The sequence below is a fragment of the Papaver somniferum genome, chromosome 6 (genome assembly GCF_003573695.1).
Source record: "Papaver somniferum cultivar HN1 chromosome 6, ASM357369v1, whole genome shotgun sequence".
NCBI classification, from domain to species: Eukaryota; Viridiplantae; Streptophyta; class Magnoliopsida; order Ranunculales; family Papaveraceae; genus Papaver; species Papaver somniferum.
Window position 1 is genome coordinate 173,734,299 of NC_039363.1, and position 15,698 is coordinate 173,749,996.

The window sequence follows — 15,698 nt, forward strand, 5'->3', positions numbered from 1 at the left end:
AAGGGCTTCCCACTTTAGGCCAAAGCCCAACTGTCCATTTATAATCTTGGGTAAACTAGGACCTCCCTATCTTAATGGGTTTGGCCTAGTTCCCAAGCCTCTTTATCCTAAAAGGGAACCCTTAATGGATTAAGGGGCCGCCCATTCTAGGATTGGTTATTTTCATTTATCAACATTAGTCCCCTGACTGTTTGACCGGTCAGGGACGGTGACAACAGTCACCTGTTGACGCAACGGTTGCAATAGGCAGTTATGGGCAGTCTTGATTCACGACTCTTGATACACTGCGGTTATCATTGGGGAATTATGGGCGGTTAATGCTTACGACCTTTAGGATACGACGGTTACTAATCTGCTCAGTAACTGCGCCTTCTTTTACCCTCCTATAAATAGAAGAGACCTCGCCCCAGAATCCCATATTTCACTGTTTTCTTTCCTTTCTCTTAGTCTCTCTGTTGCTTACAATGTCTAACGAATCACCTATCCGCGAATCGCCTCCCCGGCTCGAATCTTATACACTCGACGAGTTCAGGAACAATCCCCGTCTCAAGGATGAAATTCGACCGCCCGTTGCGGATGATGGTACTGTTCTTTTCCCAGCCGATGACATTTGAATCATCTTTAGCCCAGCTACCAACAACCATGAGTGTTATACCCTAACCAGCAGTAAACCCTAATTGCTTCATTAACGATGAAAAAAAAAACGAAATGCTTACAAATTGAAACCTAAAATCGATGTCAATTTGATTTTTCCTGAAATCGAACAAGATGTTCCAGATTTGGATGAATATGAGTCGGTGATTTGATTATTTAGATTGAAACATACAATTCTTTCCAGATCTAAAATAATATGAATCGATCCCGATGGTAACTCTTTTTTCTCTCTTTCAGTTGCTCTTAAACTAAAAGAAAAAAACGCAGTTTAGCCTGAAGAAAAATGAAAACACAATTTCGGAAACTATGGGTGTCTGAGGAATTTTTAACGAGATAATGGGTGCGAGCATGAAGTTTTCGGACGGTGGGTTTGACAATGAAAAAATCTGAAAAATGGGTCTGTCTGTAGTTTTCACATATAAAAACTGTTTAAGACATAGAAAATCTGGCTAAATTGGGGCCCATGCCACTTAATTGGGGCCTATGGATTTCTTCATCCACCCAATAGAGAATGATAAGGGGTGTCTAAAATATTGTAAAAAATACTAAACTAACCCTTAAAGAAACCTTAATTATTCTAACACAAATACAAATACAAAATCATAACTTAATTAACAAATACAACCATCATTAATCAAAACCCAATTTATTTTTCAATTTCCATCAATACCAAAACTAAATCTTAATCAATCACAAAAAACAATTAAAATCTTCTTTTGTTGTTTGTAAAAAGAAAACCCAAAAACAGACAATTCAAGTGATTTAGTTAAATCCCTTTAAACCATTCCTTGTAAGAGATACTTTACAATGATTTACCTCTAAATCTTAAAAATTCACTCATCAAGTTTTCTGAAAATCCACCCAGAATCGGTTTATATGTTCAGCACAGTAATCCGATTGTAATCTTAATCGGATTTTAATGTGAACCTATATAAACCGATTCTGGGTTGATGTGATGAACATCAACTATAATCGGATTACATTAATACACATATAAACCGATTTAGGATTCCTGTTCGGATCATTTTGGACCATATGTAATCCGATTGTTTAGTTAAAAATCTATGTACCCTTTCTTCCAATAATCGGATTACATTATCCTCCATATAAACCGATTCTAAAAAAGCTGCAACAAACTAAATCCAGAATCAGACTCTATAAATGAATAAGAAGTCCGATTTTGTTACAAATTTCTATAAATGAGCCCAAGTTACCCAAAAAAAAGAAACCACTTTCGTTCATTAAGGTTGGTTCAAGTTTGCAAAATACAATATAAGAAAGCGACAAAATATAAGCATCTGATAGATCAAGTTTTTAACATAAGGAAAATACTCATTCCAACAAATAGAGACCATCGAATTTATCCGCCACGATCAATTCCTCCCATCGCCTCATGTTGGGATCGTATTTTTTTAGCCACTCCTTGGTGACCTCCGAGACCTCATGAAACCCATCTACCGGTGGTAATGGACAATCATCACGTACTCTAAGACCGATACAATGTATGTTGTTATGGTTGAATAAAACAATTCTCCGATCCTTAAGTGATTCATCCCAAATGGTGTATTTTGGTGCGTATGTATAACATGATCCCTTACCAAATAGATAAACAACGCAACTCCACGTTTCCGCCAAGAGATGACCACATAGAGGCATACGCATCCAATGGTCTCGGGTAATTGGTCCATTCCCCCTTGGCCCTTGTACTCTAGCAACCAATTTTTCAAAAATCCATTCTTTGTCTTGTCTTGTTTTTCCTTCCTTCATCATCGATATATAAAATTCCTTGTCTTCTTGTAGGCGCAAGGCCGTCATCTTTCTAAAATATTGACATTGGGTTAGGTTCTCATCGTCCGTCAAACTTATATGGCCTATTTGTTCCGATGCAATGTGATAACCACAATTCCCATCCGCATCCACGTCGTTGGAGTATAACACATATGGCTTAATTATTTCAGGAAGTTTCAAGTAATACTCCTCGAATATGGTGTAACAAGTTCGATGGGGTATACCTCGTTCATCCCTAGGAGTGCTTCCATCACCAAGAGCGGCCCTTAGAGTCACCATAGAACCCTTTTGTCTTGCTTCTCCCTTCCATGCATGTAACCTTGATACTCGTGTTGTACTCGCTTGACTCTCTTTAGAAGGAACGAATAGATTGTTTGGCGCTTGAGTCTCTTGAGAAGGATCGATTAGATCCACATGTTGCGAAGGAGCGCTACTTGTCCCACTTTCTCCCTTATTTGGTAGACCCCTTTTACTCTTACCCGGTGCCTCTTTATTCTCAATTTGTGAAGGAGCGTTTGAAACATTTGTCTTGTCTTGTGTGCTACTTGTCCCGCTTTCTCCCTTCTTTGGTCGACCCCTTTTCCTCTTAGCCGGTGCCTCTTCGTTCTCAATTTGTGAAGGAAAGTTTGAAACATTTGTCTTGGCTTGTGCGCTACTTGTCCCGCTTTCCCCCTTCTTCGGTCGGCCCCTTTTCTTTGGAACCTTCACCTCTTCATATTTAGCGTCTTCATGCTCATGTTGACAAACGATTCTTTCATGACTCAATAACGGGTTTTGTCGGCACTCATTGCAATCTTAAACTCTTTCCTTTCTTCCTTCCAATCCATGTTGGTAGGTGGTCTTCCCGTAGGCGGTAGCACCGTTGGTTCTCCGACCGGTACCATATGGGGGTTTGCGGCTAGTTTTAAGTCGTACATCAAAACTTTTCTTCCCAAGCCATCATTTTTTACGAATTTCTCGATGATTTCCCTTCCAATATCCGTGTCCACAAAGGATTCGAGTGGTTCTTCGGTTGGGGGTGGTTTGAAAGTAAGTTGCTTCCAAAACGGATCAATGATTTCAAAAGGAATTCCTTGTTGGTACTTCACGATCATGTGATGACACGGAAATCCGAAGGCCGTCATCGTCATACATGAGCATTCAATTCTTCTTCTCCCCATCTCCTTATCCACATAATATTTGTAATCCTTCATCATAGAAATGATTGCCCAGTGATACACCCTATAACTTAAATTTATAATCAACCAATGGTGTTCCTTGTAGCTTGTGATGATTTTCATCCTACTCTCTTCCATTTGAGTGGTTATCTTGATGATATCGGCCTTGGTGTATTCATGGATGGCTTCTTGTAATGTAACCACGGTGTTTTGGCTCCCTCGGAGCAAGCTTTTCAAACGTCCATGAGATCCTTCCGCGATACTTCTCGCCTCATTCTTGTAATGCAAGTGTTGGTACGTGTAAGCATACACAAATTTTTCCTTGTACGGATCCAACAATTCCTTCAAGCAATAAGCCACACACTTCTCGTAATCTTTCTTCCATAGACCAATAAAACTCTCCAAGTAGGATTCGAACTCGGCCACGGACATTGAGTGTACCATTAAATCCCAATGATGTTGAAAAGCCTTCCATAGTAACCCATTCGCTTCATACTCCGATTGCCTTTTTTTCTTTTCCTCCTCTCTTTGTTTCGAAGTTAGTTTTTGAAGACGCTCATCTTCGGCCTTTTCACGAGTGGTACCTTTTTTGTGGCTTTGGATTTTGGATATGACCCCTACAATTACTTATGATATTGCATTGTATGTGCCATGTGCAAAGAAAATGCTTAGCGTTCGGAAAAACCACTCCAATGGCATTCATTAGTGCTTGGTCCTTATCTGTTACTATGATCCTCGAAGTTTGATCGCCACGGTATATCTCCTTCAAGGTCTCTAGCATCCAAATAAAACTCACATCATTCTCCTGATCCATAAACCCTCATGCTACCGTGAAAGTTTGCTTGTCTGAAGTATGGCAAGCAATGTTTAACAACTACCTATTGTACTTGTTGGTCTTATATGTACAATCTATTAACAAAACTTGATAGAAGCATTGTTCCAACTTGATCATCTCCGGATGCGCCAAGAAAATACGAGTCACTTTGCCTTCCAATACTTGCTTCCTCATTGTGTATCCGTGTTGATCGGATAACCATTGAGATTGTTCCATAACCGCTCTATCATCCCATGACCTCCTCCTAAAGGCTGCTCTTGCCGTGTAAATTTTCCTCAAAATGGACAAGTTATCCTTATCATCCTCCTTAATCTTCCTAAGGATGTCACTTGGTTTACACGCTTTCATCGACCTCACCATTTCCAATTGATGTGGTTTCAACCCACAAACGTCCGCGTGTCCAACAAGAGATTCAGGATCATCATGATTGTGAAAACCATTCATCACTTTAGAGAACTTGTATACCTTACTACCATCGGGTCTCTTGGGTCTATTAACTATAATCTTAAACGGGCAACCACACTTCTTTGATTTAGTAATGTATTCCCTTGTCGTCTTCTTCACGTACAGTCTTTCCTTTGCCAAGTGACTTTCTTTCTTTCCACCTCTCTCACAAACAATTTCCAAACGATCTTCACTTGAATGACGGCCTGAAACTAAGGAGCATTTGATCTCTATTCCCTTGTCTATAAACCATTGCTTTGCATCGTTTCTATCTTGCCATTCCAAATCGGTGAAATAGTGGGAAGAGGTATCAGGACCCAACAGAGATACAACTTTGGGTTGATCTTCTTCAAACGCCACGACAATCTACAACAAATATCAACAAGTTGATGATTCAAAATCGGTTTATATGTTACAGTCGATTAAACCGATTCCTCGCAATCGGTTTATATGTGCAACTATAAAGACCGATTTAATATTTGTCTAAAAAATTTCAAAGTCCACAATCGATTCATGTCTCGTGTCATATAATCCGATTGTTGTTCACATTTCTCCTGAAACTTTAAAATCGGATTACATATACACGAAAATAAACCGATTATCGACTTACGTGATTATTCAAGTGAAGAAATCAGGTTATGAACAACACCAACAAAAACCGATTCCGGTCACGTACCCATTGCGCCAAAAATTTATTACAATCGGTTCATATGGTGATGAACAAAGACCGATTTTTGTACCTGATTTGGGGATTTTACCCAGAATCGGTTTATGTAGTGTTATCGAATAAACCGATTCCGGGTTAAAGTTTTGAAAATTTTTCCCTTTTTGGACGATTGGGACATGCAAATACATGTTTCTAGATCATTACAACTCATATCTGTTTATTAAGAGCATTATCATCTTCTTCCCGACGAAATTGTTCTTGTGCTTGAATAATATCCTCAAGCATTCTTTGGTTGACATCCTCTTCTTCTTTCAACAAATTATCCAATTCGGTAGGATCGAAATCATGATAATTTGATGCACCCACTTCTTCATCACTACTAGAGTCTTCATCATCACTATAAAGTTTCATTTTTGCTAAGAAAATCACAAACTCTAATTTTTTTCTTTTTTCCCTCTACTTCTTCTTTCCCTCCAAACCTTAAAAGAGGAAATGAATTTCTACTCTAATCCTAACACTATAATCAAACTCAAACACTAATTAATTTAATTAATACTAACTTAATTAATCATCACTAATTTAATAAGAGCATATTAGGCATTAACATAAATAGATAAGGGGTTTCTACAAATTACTTCCTAATGGCTCTATTTTGTCATGTAGTTATAGGCCCCAACTAAGTGGCATAGGCCCCAATTTAGCCAGGATAGAAAACTATCGGCCGTCTTTACAGAAAACTGGAAATGTTAGAACACGACACAATTTTGAAAACTAGCCAATGTAAATAGGAATCTATCCAAGTTAGTTTTCACAAAGAAACGATAACAGATCTACACGAAGACTAGTTTTCTATGTTTGCAGAATACTTCCCATCACAGTGTAAGTTATTAACAAGTCAATTGGATTTTAACCGTCACAGTTGTACAGTAACTCATTCCATGGACTGTATTTTTCAGTGATTTCCAGTTCAAAAGGAATCAACACATATTCTGAAGATACATACTGCAATTTGGGCGTAATGTAGCTGTGTTGGTAAGAAGAACTAAGCCCAAGCCTCTCAACCTCACCAATGAAAGGTAATAGTAATCCCACATTCGCTAGTCAGGAAAACTGATAACGAAAAGGATCCTATAAGAGAAGCTTGAAATGTGCTTTGAAAACATACTTACCTGGACGGGGTCTATGATTGATCATGAAGGATCATGGCCTAGGTTAGTGACTTCCATTGCACTTTGGAAGGGCGCTCGCCTAAGATCTCCCCATTGAGGGAGAGTCTACGTCATAATTTGTTCCTGAGGGGAACGCGTCCGTGCGGCCCCTGCCAATATTTCAAGCCTCAGCTTGGCCCTTGGCCTGCTGTGGTGGTCGTGCGGTTGTCTGACAGACTCCCAAGACTTTTTACTTTTCATAGTTACGTATTGATTCTTACTGCAACATTTTCAATTCCTCAATCAAAGAAGTAAATTGGACATTAGATGACCCATCTTCTTTTACACCTCTCTTCGCCTTTTCGCTAAGTTCTATCACTCGCTTTCGCATCTGCCTGTTTTCTTCTCATTATCACTCATTAGCCGAGTGACTGCCTTAGATATCTTCTCCTTCTTAATCACAAATCCATTCTTTCCATTCCTCATGCTCCTACAGTACTTCCAATTTTCAACACTTCAGTAACAAACTTCTCATTATAGAACTGTTCTGCAAACATAGGCCAAGTAATCATAGGAACACCTGCAGTTATACCTTCCAAAATAGAATTCCACCCACAATGAGTCATAAATCCGCCAACCGCTGGATGGCCGAGGATGAGCACTTGCGGTGCCCATTCTCTAATTATTAATCCCTTCCCTTTCATTCGCTCTTCAAAGCCTTCGGGTAAGAATTTCTCATCCTCGTCAATCATCATTTTTCTCCCAACCCCAATAAATGAGCATCCTGATTCTTCAAGACCGGTTGCTATTTCAGTCAATTGATCATTAGGGAGTTTAGACATACTCCCGAAGGACACATAAATAACCGAGTTCGGTTTCTTGGAATCGAGCCATTTCAAAATATTATGTTCTTCAACAGATGATTTCTTTCCCCTGTCAGGCTTATCCAATGTATCATTGCTGCGGAGCGAAACAGGACCAATTTGCCATGCTCTTATTCCCATTGCATTCTTGTAATGTTCAGCATATGCTGACTCCAGCTCGTTGAAGCTGTTCACCAAAACTCCGTAGCTTTTCTGCTCCGAGTCTCTGATTTCCTCCGCTAATGCAGAAAACAAAGAATCACTTTTATTTTTAATATGTTGGGGCACTTGAGACAGGGTCATCTCTATCTTGTCCGGCAGACCAGGGACTAAAAACGATTCTTTATCGTTCATAATGCTCTCAAATGGTTTGTTAATTGTTAAACTCTCGGCAACACACTGAGAAAATATGTTTGTTCCATGAAAGACCATCCGAGGAATGCCAAATTTTGCTGCTGCCTCAGTCGTCCAAGCTAAGAACATATCAGCAACAACGAAATCTGGGTGATGTTCTTCTAAGAGTTTCTCGAATGTCTGTTGGAGCATGCCAACAGCCAGAAAGAATTTAGGAATCATGTCAGGTGATGCGAGTTGGGTAACACTTTCTGTTCCTTCCGGCAACCCGACCTCGACTGCAGGGAATGGAATTGTCTGAATACTAATATTGAGACCGGATATTACTCTATCTTGATCGATAGTTTTTGAAAGGGTTATTGCAGTAAGAGGTGTAGTAATAATTGTAGTTTTAACACCACGAGCAGCAAATAATTTTGCAATATGGATCATTGGGATCATATGACCTTGAGTTGTGAAAGGAAAAATAAAGACATGAAGTTGATGCTGATGGGAAATTTCTGAAGCCATTTTTATTTGGAGTTGAAACCAACTTCGGGAGTGAAAAGAAAGGGGATTGAGAAGAGGGTATTGGATTACAAAGAAAAGATGTGATGAAATAATGCTTTTATTTTCGTGTAATATATAAGCACCGAAAGAAAGAAAGAACGAAAGAGAGAAAGAAAGAAAGAAAGAACTGAGCAAGAAAAAGAAAGAAAGAACGCAAAACAAAGAAAAATAGGTGAGAACAGAGAAGGTTCATTTCTAAAAATGTAAGTAGACGTTTCCAATCAAGCTGATGGAAGTAACAGGTTTTCGATCATTTTCCAAATCGAGAAAAAAATCTCTGTGTATCTGTTGTTTAAATTCAAAATTGTTGACATTCTAATGAAAAGGTAGAGTCTGACGAAGAACCTCACGCGTCATGAACATTTGCAGTTCAAGATTTATGCTCTATACTATACGTTTTCTAACAACTTATCACACTCAAGCAGACAAAACAAAACCTGATGAACACGATTTTTTTATACAGCAATTCATTAACAACTCCCAACAGAAAAATGTTGGTTTGACTGGCATCACCCTCTATTTATCACAGTTCAGCAAATCAAAAAAGTCCACTTGTACGGTTAATTTACTTGATCCGTAAAAAAATTGATGCCATCACCCTCTATTTACCACTGTACTAGAATGTCATCTAAAAGCTTTGGTTGCCCAACAGTATGCACTAGACTACTACAAAAATGTACAACGGTAAATAAACTGAAATTGGTCACATCACATGTAATAAATGACTAATTCAGCTTGAAATGCACAATCATGTCTAAAGAACCCATTTCTCAGTTGGAAAAACATGGCGTCACGAAGAACCAATATTTTTCTGTTTGCAGTTATACAAAAATCTGCAGTTAAGCATCTAGAGTCGATATTGATAAACACAAATATATGCTTACTATTACTATAAGAATGTGTTTTGTTTCAGCTGGGATTTCAGAAGGCATGAATTCATAATTTAACCGCAAAGTAACAAAATCTAAAAAGATAAGAAGTTAAGGGCTCAGAAACTTCACTGAACAATCAGCTGAAGCCCATGAAAATGTTTGTAACTGCTCCAGAATTATATCATTGGCATCCTCTACTTCCTCAGCTGTAGGTTTCTTCTTGTTCAAATGTTCTAAATGATGTGATGAACTTCCAAGTGTAATAGTCTGAAGAACTCTAGCACTCTCCAAAAATAATTTAACCACCTCCATCTCCTTTGGGGAACCGTAAAACTTTCGAAACTCAATGGACTTGAGAGATAGCAACAAACACTGAGGCACTATATTAAACGGCAACACATCCTCATGGAGTCTATGAAACCAAAAGAGCTGCAGACCAGGTTACCCAAAAATGAAAAAACATTAATTAGACTAGCAACAATCCAAGCTAATTGTGATGCAAATTGAAAAACTTACTTCTCTTTCTTGTTTCTAATTGCTAACATTACCAAAATATTAAAGCACCGATGCGTTCATAAGTGGCGTGTTCATACCTGATGGAAGATGAGTGATGCTAAATTTGGCGAAAACTGTAGAATTATGTTGAACAGCAGTCCGATTTGCCCATAATAAATAACATCCACTTCGAAACTGACCAAATTACTGAAGGTATGGTAGCTTCTAGGTAGAACACTTGAGTCGTCGAGAATCTAATAAACAAGGCATACATACTATTCCTAAGTACAAAAAATTCATTGCACAATACTATGCGGGTGTCATAACAAAACAAATTCACCTCAACTTCTTAGAGCAAAATAGTCATATCACAGAACAAGCTAGTAAGAAAAACTGAACATACCTTGGGCCGAAAGTAAGTATGCGATACCATTAAGTGGTTTACATGAGACACCTTCTGAACAAACTCATACAAAGAATGATATCTGCTTTTAGTATGACCCTCTGCAAAGTTATATCGAATACCAGCTTCAACTAAACACGGAAAGCTATCAACAATGAATTCCTCCGGAAGATGATCAAACCACGTAAGGGACAATAAATTCGGTGTGTCAAACTTAACCTTAACATTTTCAATAGATTCTCTTCCAAAACCTCTTATGGTAAAAAACTTAAGCTGAGGTAACGCGAAACATATAACATCTAAACCTTTCCAACTGACATTAGTCATGTACAGATCTTCAAGCACGGGGCAATTAGAAAAAAACTGCACTGCCAATGTTTTATCCTTGAATTCAATAAACGAAAGACGGAGTTTCTTAAGTCTTTGAAATGAGATTAATGATAATGGTGATTGATCTAGAACCTGTTTGTTCTGAAACCGCAAATCTAACACAGTATGATTCACAATAAAATAGTTCTAATGGAACCACTCTAGGCCCTGAGCACTTGATATAAAGAATAAGCTCTTCAACATCGCGCAATACAATCGAATTAATCCATTTCTTTACACGGTCTTGATCAAAATACATACTATCAGTTTTGAGACAGAATTTCTTAACATGAGCCAAGTTATCGAGAAACAATACCTTATCCAGAAAATCCATGAACCTATTAGTCTCTGATAAATCGACTGGAGGTGAATCTTTGATCACTCGATAGTCGTCTTGCTCAGAATCTTCGTCTGTATCCGAATCGACTTCTTCTTCGTTATGATGTTCGTGTGCAGTAGAAATAGGAGGAGGAGGAGATCGCCATTGAGTAAAATCAAGAACCGGAAGAGATAACCAGAGATTGTTCCATCTTTTCGATAAAATTGTAGTTGAAGCAATACATTTGATTGGAGAGAAGAGAGAATATGATGAATAAGAGATTCAGGTATTTCACTGATCCTGTCCTCTGCCACACCCATGATATGTAATTTTGCTTCCGGGTTTAGGTTTTTTTCTTCATTTTTTTTTTCCAGAAGAGGGAGTGAGGGCTGAGATTCAATAAATGCGAGTTCGACCGGCAATACTCAACTGCGATGGTAGTGCGCCGACTACAATGCTGACGGCTTTTTCGACAATCGACCGGTCCGATTCGGTTTTAATCCAATCCGATAGAAATTGGTTTCACAAATCTTTTGTTTTGAAAATCGAAGGTTTTTCTTTTGTTTTTTTCAATCAGCAGAGAAAAATTTAAATCCATAAAAGAGAAACAAACATGGACGAGGTTCACAAACGGTCCCATCTGGGAAAAAGATTTGGCAACTCTAAAAAGATAGAATGCCGGTTTTTCATTACATCCTTGAGAAATATTCTGAAATTCTTTCTCAACTAAAGCCCAAGAACAGAGGGCGTGAATCATTTTGTTAATTACAGACCTTGTCAGAGAATTTTTTTTTGAGTTCCTTTCTTGCAAACTTTCTTAAGACTTGACATATATTTTGATTGTATTCATTATGATCCCGTGATTTCGTACCTTTGTTAAGTTTATTGATAAAAAAGGTGAGAATTATTTAGTAGTTTCATACTACATACATATGGTTTACGGATCACTATGTAAGCGGGAGTAAATTAATAATCTATAGGTTTTACCAATTATGCAAAAAGACGTAAATATTGATTAAGGGGGAGAAACATATCACGTAGTATTAGTTCAGAGCTGAGATACAATTGAACTTTGGAGAAAGGAATAATACTATGTTTCTGTATAACGACGATTGAGAACATTTGTTTTATAAAGTTGTTATCGCTACGGAATCGGTTCTTCAACAACAACGATGCCGAGTTGAACACGTTCATAATAGTTGGAGCTTGAAATTGAGAAGAGTTCAGGGATTTGAAGATGCCAAGGAAATCAAGACATGTTGGATTCAAGAAGTTGTCGAAGCTTTATTTTTTATCCATATGTGTTAGCAGTTTTATCACTAAAATTGACAAAGGGGGATATTGTTAGAGCATTGCTCGGTCAAACTCACAAGTGTTGCTTTCTCAAACTTGTTGTCAAATTTAGTTATCAAAAATATATCTTCTAGTCTACAATTAGTTAAGTCTAGGACTAGGATAAAAATGTAGTTGAGAAACAGAGGATCACGGTAGTCATCATTGTGTTCTACCGTTTGAAGGTGAAGATCAACCAAAGCTTTTGGAGAACTTCATCAACAAAAAGTATGTGAAGACTGACCCACCTATATCTCAAGTTATATTCACTTTCTATCATTTGAGACGATTTCGCATAATTAATTAGACTACTATGCATAGACAAGAATTTCGAGTCGATAACTATTTATCTAGTTAACGAATTTCTCGAAATATAATGACTAAGCTTAATGAACATTTGTTCATGCTTGATGAATTTCGGTTAAGGAAAATTTATTGTTCGGAATCAAAATCATGATTCAAGTTTATCATGCGGAAATATTCTGGAACAGTGATATGTGTCGTTGATGTTATTCAGGAATGTTTCGAATTGATTTAGAGAAATATAGAACTACTATTGATTCTGATACAGGGCAGTGGTATCAGTTTTACTGGAAAAACTTTTATATGTTTGAACCCATATTACATGTACTTGTACACGTTACGGAGTAGCTATATATCGACTTACAGATTAGTGGTACACATATTCTACTGTATATCATATGAAAATATGTGTGACTTGTGAACCGGATCGGTATGCATATTTCTATGGGTTCGATGTGACATACCGAACGTGGATCCATCATGGTGAGAAACCTCATGTGAATAATTTCACTGTTAGAGCTCCTGCATTACCCACTAATAATGTTGTGAATGAAGCTTCTTTTCCGAGAATGGTCGACTTGTTCTTAGACACACTAGGTCGCACTGAGCTTGGTAACCATGAAAATGGTGTTGTTGATGAAGATGGTTCTGATGCTAATGTTGAAGATGGTTCTGGTGCTAATGTAGAAGGCGGTGATGGTGCTAGTGTTGAAGATGGTGTTGATATCGATTTCAGAAAGAGGATGTTGGATGCATTACAACCCATGTATCCATATTATGGTGGTGAACATACAAAATTGTCGACAGTGATTGATCTTCTTAGTATGAAAGCAAGGTATCAGTGTTCCAATGTTTTTTTTACAGAATTATTAAAATTTATGAAAACTATTTTGCCGGAAGGGAACACGTCACCATGCTTGCTCTAATGATTGCATACTTTATCGAAAGGAGTATGTTGATTATGATGAGTGTCCTAAATGCCATGCAAGTAGATGGAAAGTACCTCCTGAAGGGAGTGATCCAAATGCTAGAAAAGTGCCGGTGAAGAAACTAAGGTTTTTCCCAATTACTGAAAGGTTACATCGTTGGTATGGTACTCCGTGGATTGCTGAGAAGATGTACTATCATTCTAATGTTGAAGAAAGTATCACACACATGCGACATCCTGTGGATTATTCTTCTTGGAAGTCAATTGATAGGAAGTGGCCTGAGTTTGCTGCTGAGAAACGTAACGTGCGTCTAGGACTAGCCACTGATGGTTTTAATCCTTTTGGAATGATGACTACGCACAGTACTTGGCCCATCATGGTTTTTCCTTTTAACCTTCCCCCATCAGTATGCATGTCAAAAGATTTTACACTGTTAGCACTACTTATTCCTGGTCCAAGTGGTCCCAATGGCAATATTGATGTTTATTTGTAGACCTTAATTGATGAGTTAATTGAGTTATGGTTAAAAGGAAAGATGACGTATGATGTGCATACAAAGAATTCCTTTACAATGAAAGCAATTTTGATGTGGTGTAAACATGACTATCCGGATTATGCGTATATGTCTGGTCTACGAACATCTGGAAAATTTGGTTGTCCGGCGTGTGGTGAAGATACTAAGGCTCTGAGGCTGAAATGGGGTAATAAGTTTGCATACATGGGTCATAGAAGATTTTTAAGAGATCGGTCTCACCCTTACAGACGTGAAACCGACAAGTTCAATGGATTTAAGGAAGATAGGGATGCACCAATTCATTTGAGTGGCGTTGAATTGTTTGATATATAGGTCAGCAACAATAAATAAGGAATTCAGGAAGATGGTAAAGCGGTCACTAGTTGATTCTCCGTATTCGAAGAGATCAATTCTATACAATCTGCCATATTGGAAGGTAAGTGAATATGTGGTTATTTTTAGGCATTTGATAACTTTAATCAATATGTTTTTGTTATTTGTAAGTTTTGCTAACTTAGTTATTCTTAACTTTAGTTTATGCAACTTCGTCATAATGTGGATGTGATGCATGTAGAAAAGAACTTTGCAAAGAACTTGTTTGGGACTTTCATGAGCCACAAGAATAAGTCTAAGGATGGGGATCCAGCGCGCAAAGATTTGGAACTTCTGAACTTAAAACCTGACTTGTGGTTGACGGAAATAAATGGTAAAGTAGAACGCCCCCCCCCTGCTCCTTATTGTTTGCCTAAGAATGAAAGAGAACTATCTGTAAAACTTTTAGCAAACTGAAAGTTCCTATTGGTTATAGAGGAAACTCGGAAAAAGAAAGTGGATATGAAATAGTTACAATTTAAGTGTTTGAATTCCCACGACGACCACATGCTTATGCAGGGTTTGATGCCAATTTTCTAATTTAATGTTTCAAAGGGCATAAGCTTTTGCGTGAGGCAATACGTCAATTGTCATTGTTTTTCAAAGTTCTTTGTTATAAGGTTATTGATCGTGAAGAGCTTCGTCTAATGCACGAACGTGTTGTGGAGTCTTTATGTGTGTTTGAGATGTACTTCCCACCGGATTTTTTTGTTACGATGACTCATCTTGTCGTACATTTGGCCGAAGAGGCACTAACAATGGGACCAGTTCAATTTAGGTGGATGTACCCTTTTGAGAGGTATACTTCTTTAATTGTCGATCCTTTCAGTTTATTTATTACTTTATGAACTTATGTATACCTTATATATATAATTGTGTTCCTAATCACATGTGCAGGATGATGAGAACCTACAAGGTTTATGGTCGGAACAAAAACTATATTGAAGGGTCTATAACTGCACAATATGAGGTCGATGAAGGAGCGCTCCATTGGATGGAGTTCATTCCTGAGGGTAAGCAAAAGTCTTATAAGTATCATGGAAAGATAACATTGCACGGTGAGGTTTACGAAGGTCCAGAACCGCCTAATTCACAAGGAAAACCATACCAGTTAAATTCCTTACAACATCAACAAGTTTGTCTTTGGGTATTGAGACATTCAGATGAAAATACTGAATGAAAAGAGTAAGTAGAATCCTTAACTTTATCTGTGAACAGTTTCTTTACACCATCTTGACCATATAATCTCTATAGTGTGAAGTAACCATGTCATGTACCATTGTCTTTATTGTTTCACAAGAAATACAAGGCATACAATAATACTTTTAACT

The 15,698-nt window shown here is 37.8% G+C and overlaps 1 protein-coding gene, 1 non-coding gene and 1 pseudogene across 2 annotated transcripts; 1 reads left to right on the forward strand and 2 right to left on the reverse strand.

The window, feature by feature from the left end:
- The first annotated feature begins 6,706 nt into the window (after positions 1–6,706).
- LOC113292060 lies at positions 6,707–6,867 on the forward strand. The gene has a single exon (XR_003331693.1). It is a non-coding gene; the product is annotated as a U1 spliceosomal RNA (small nuclear RNA).
- A 201-nt stretch (positions 6,868–7,068) lies between these two features.
- LOC113291832 lies at positions 7,069–12,990 on the reverse strand (annotated as a pseudogene).
- On the reverse strand, positions 9,228–11,678 carry LOC113290161 (FBD-associated F-box protein At5g22730-like). The gene is made up of 3 exons (XM_026539707.1): positions 10,230–11,678; positions 9,925–10,080; positions 9,228–9,760 (listed from the first exon to the last, which is right to left on the reverse strand). The coding sequence occupies exons 1-3, from the start codon at positions 10,554–10,556 to the stop codon at positions 9,440–9,442; spliced, it is 804 nt and encodes a 267-aa protein (XP_026395492.1). The 5' UTR covers positions 10,557–11,678; the 3' UTR covers positions 9,228–9,439.
- Positions 12,991–15,698: the final 2,708 nt, after the last annotated feature.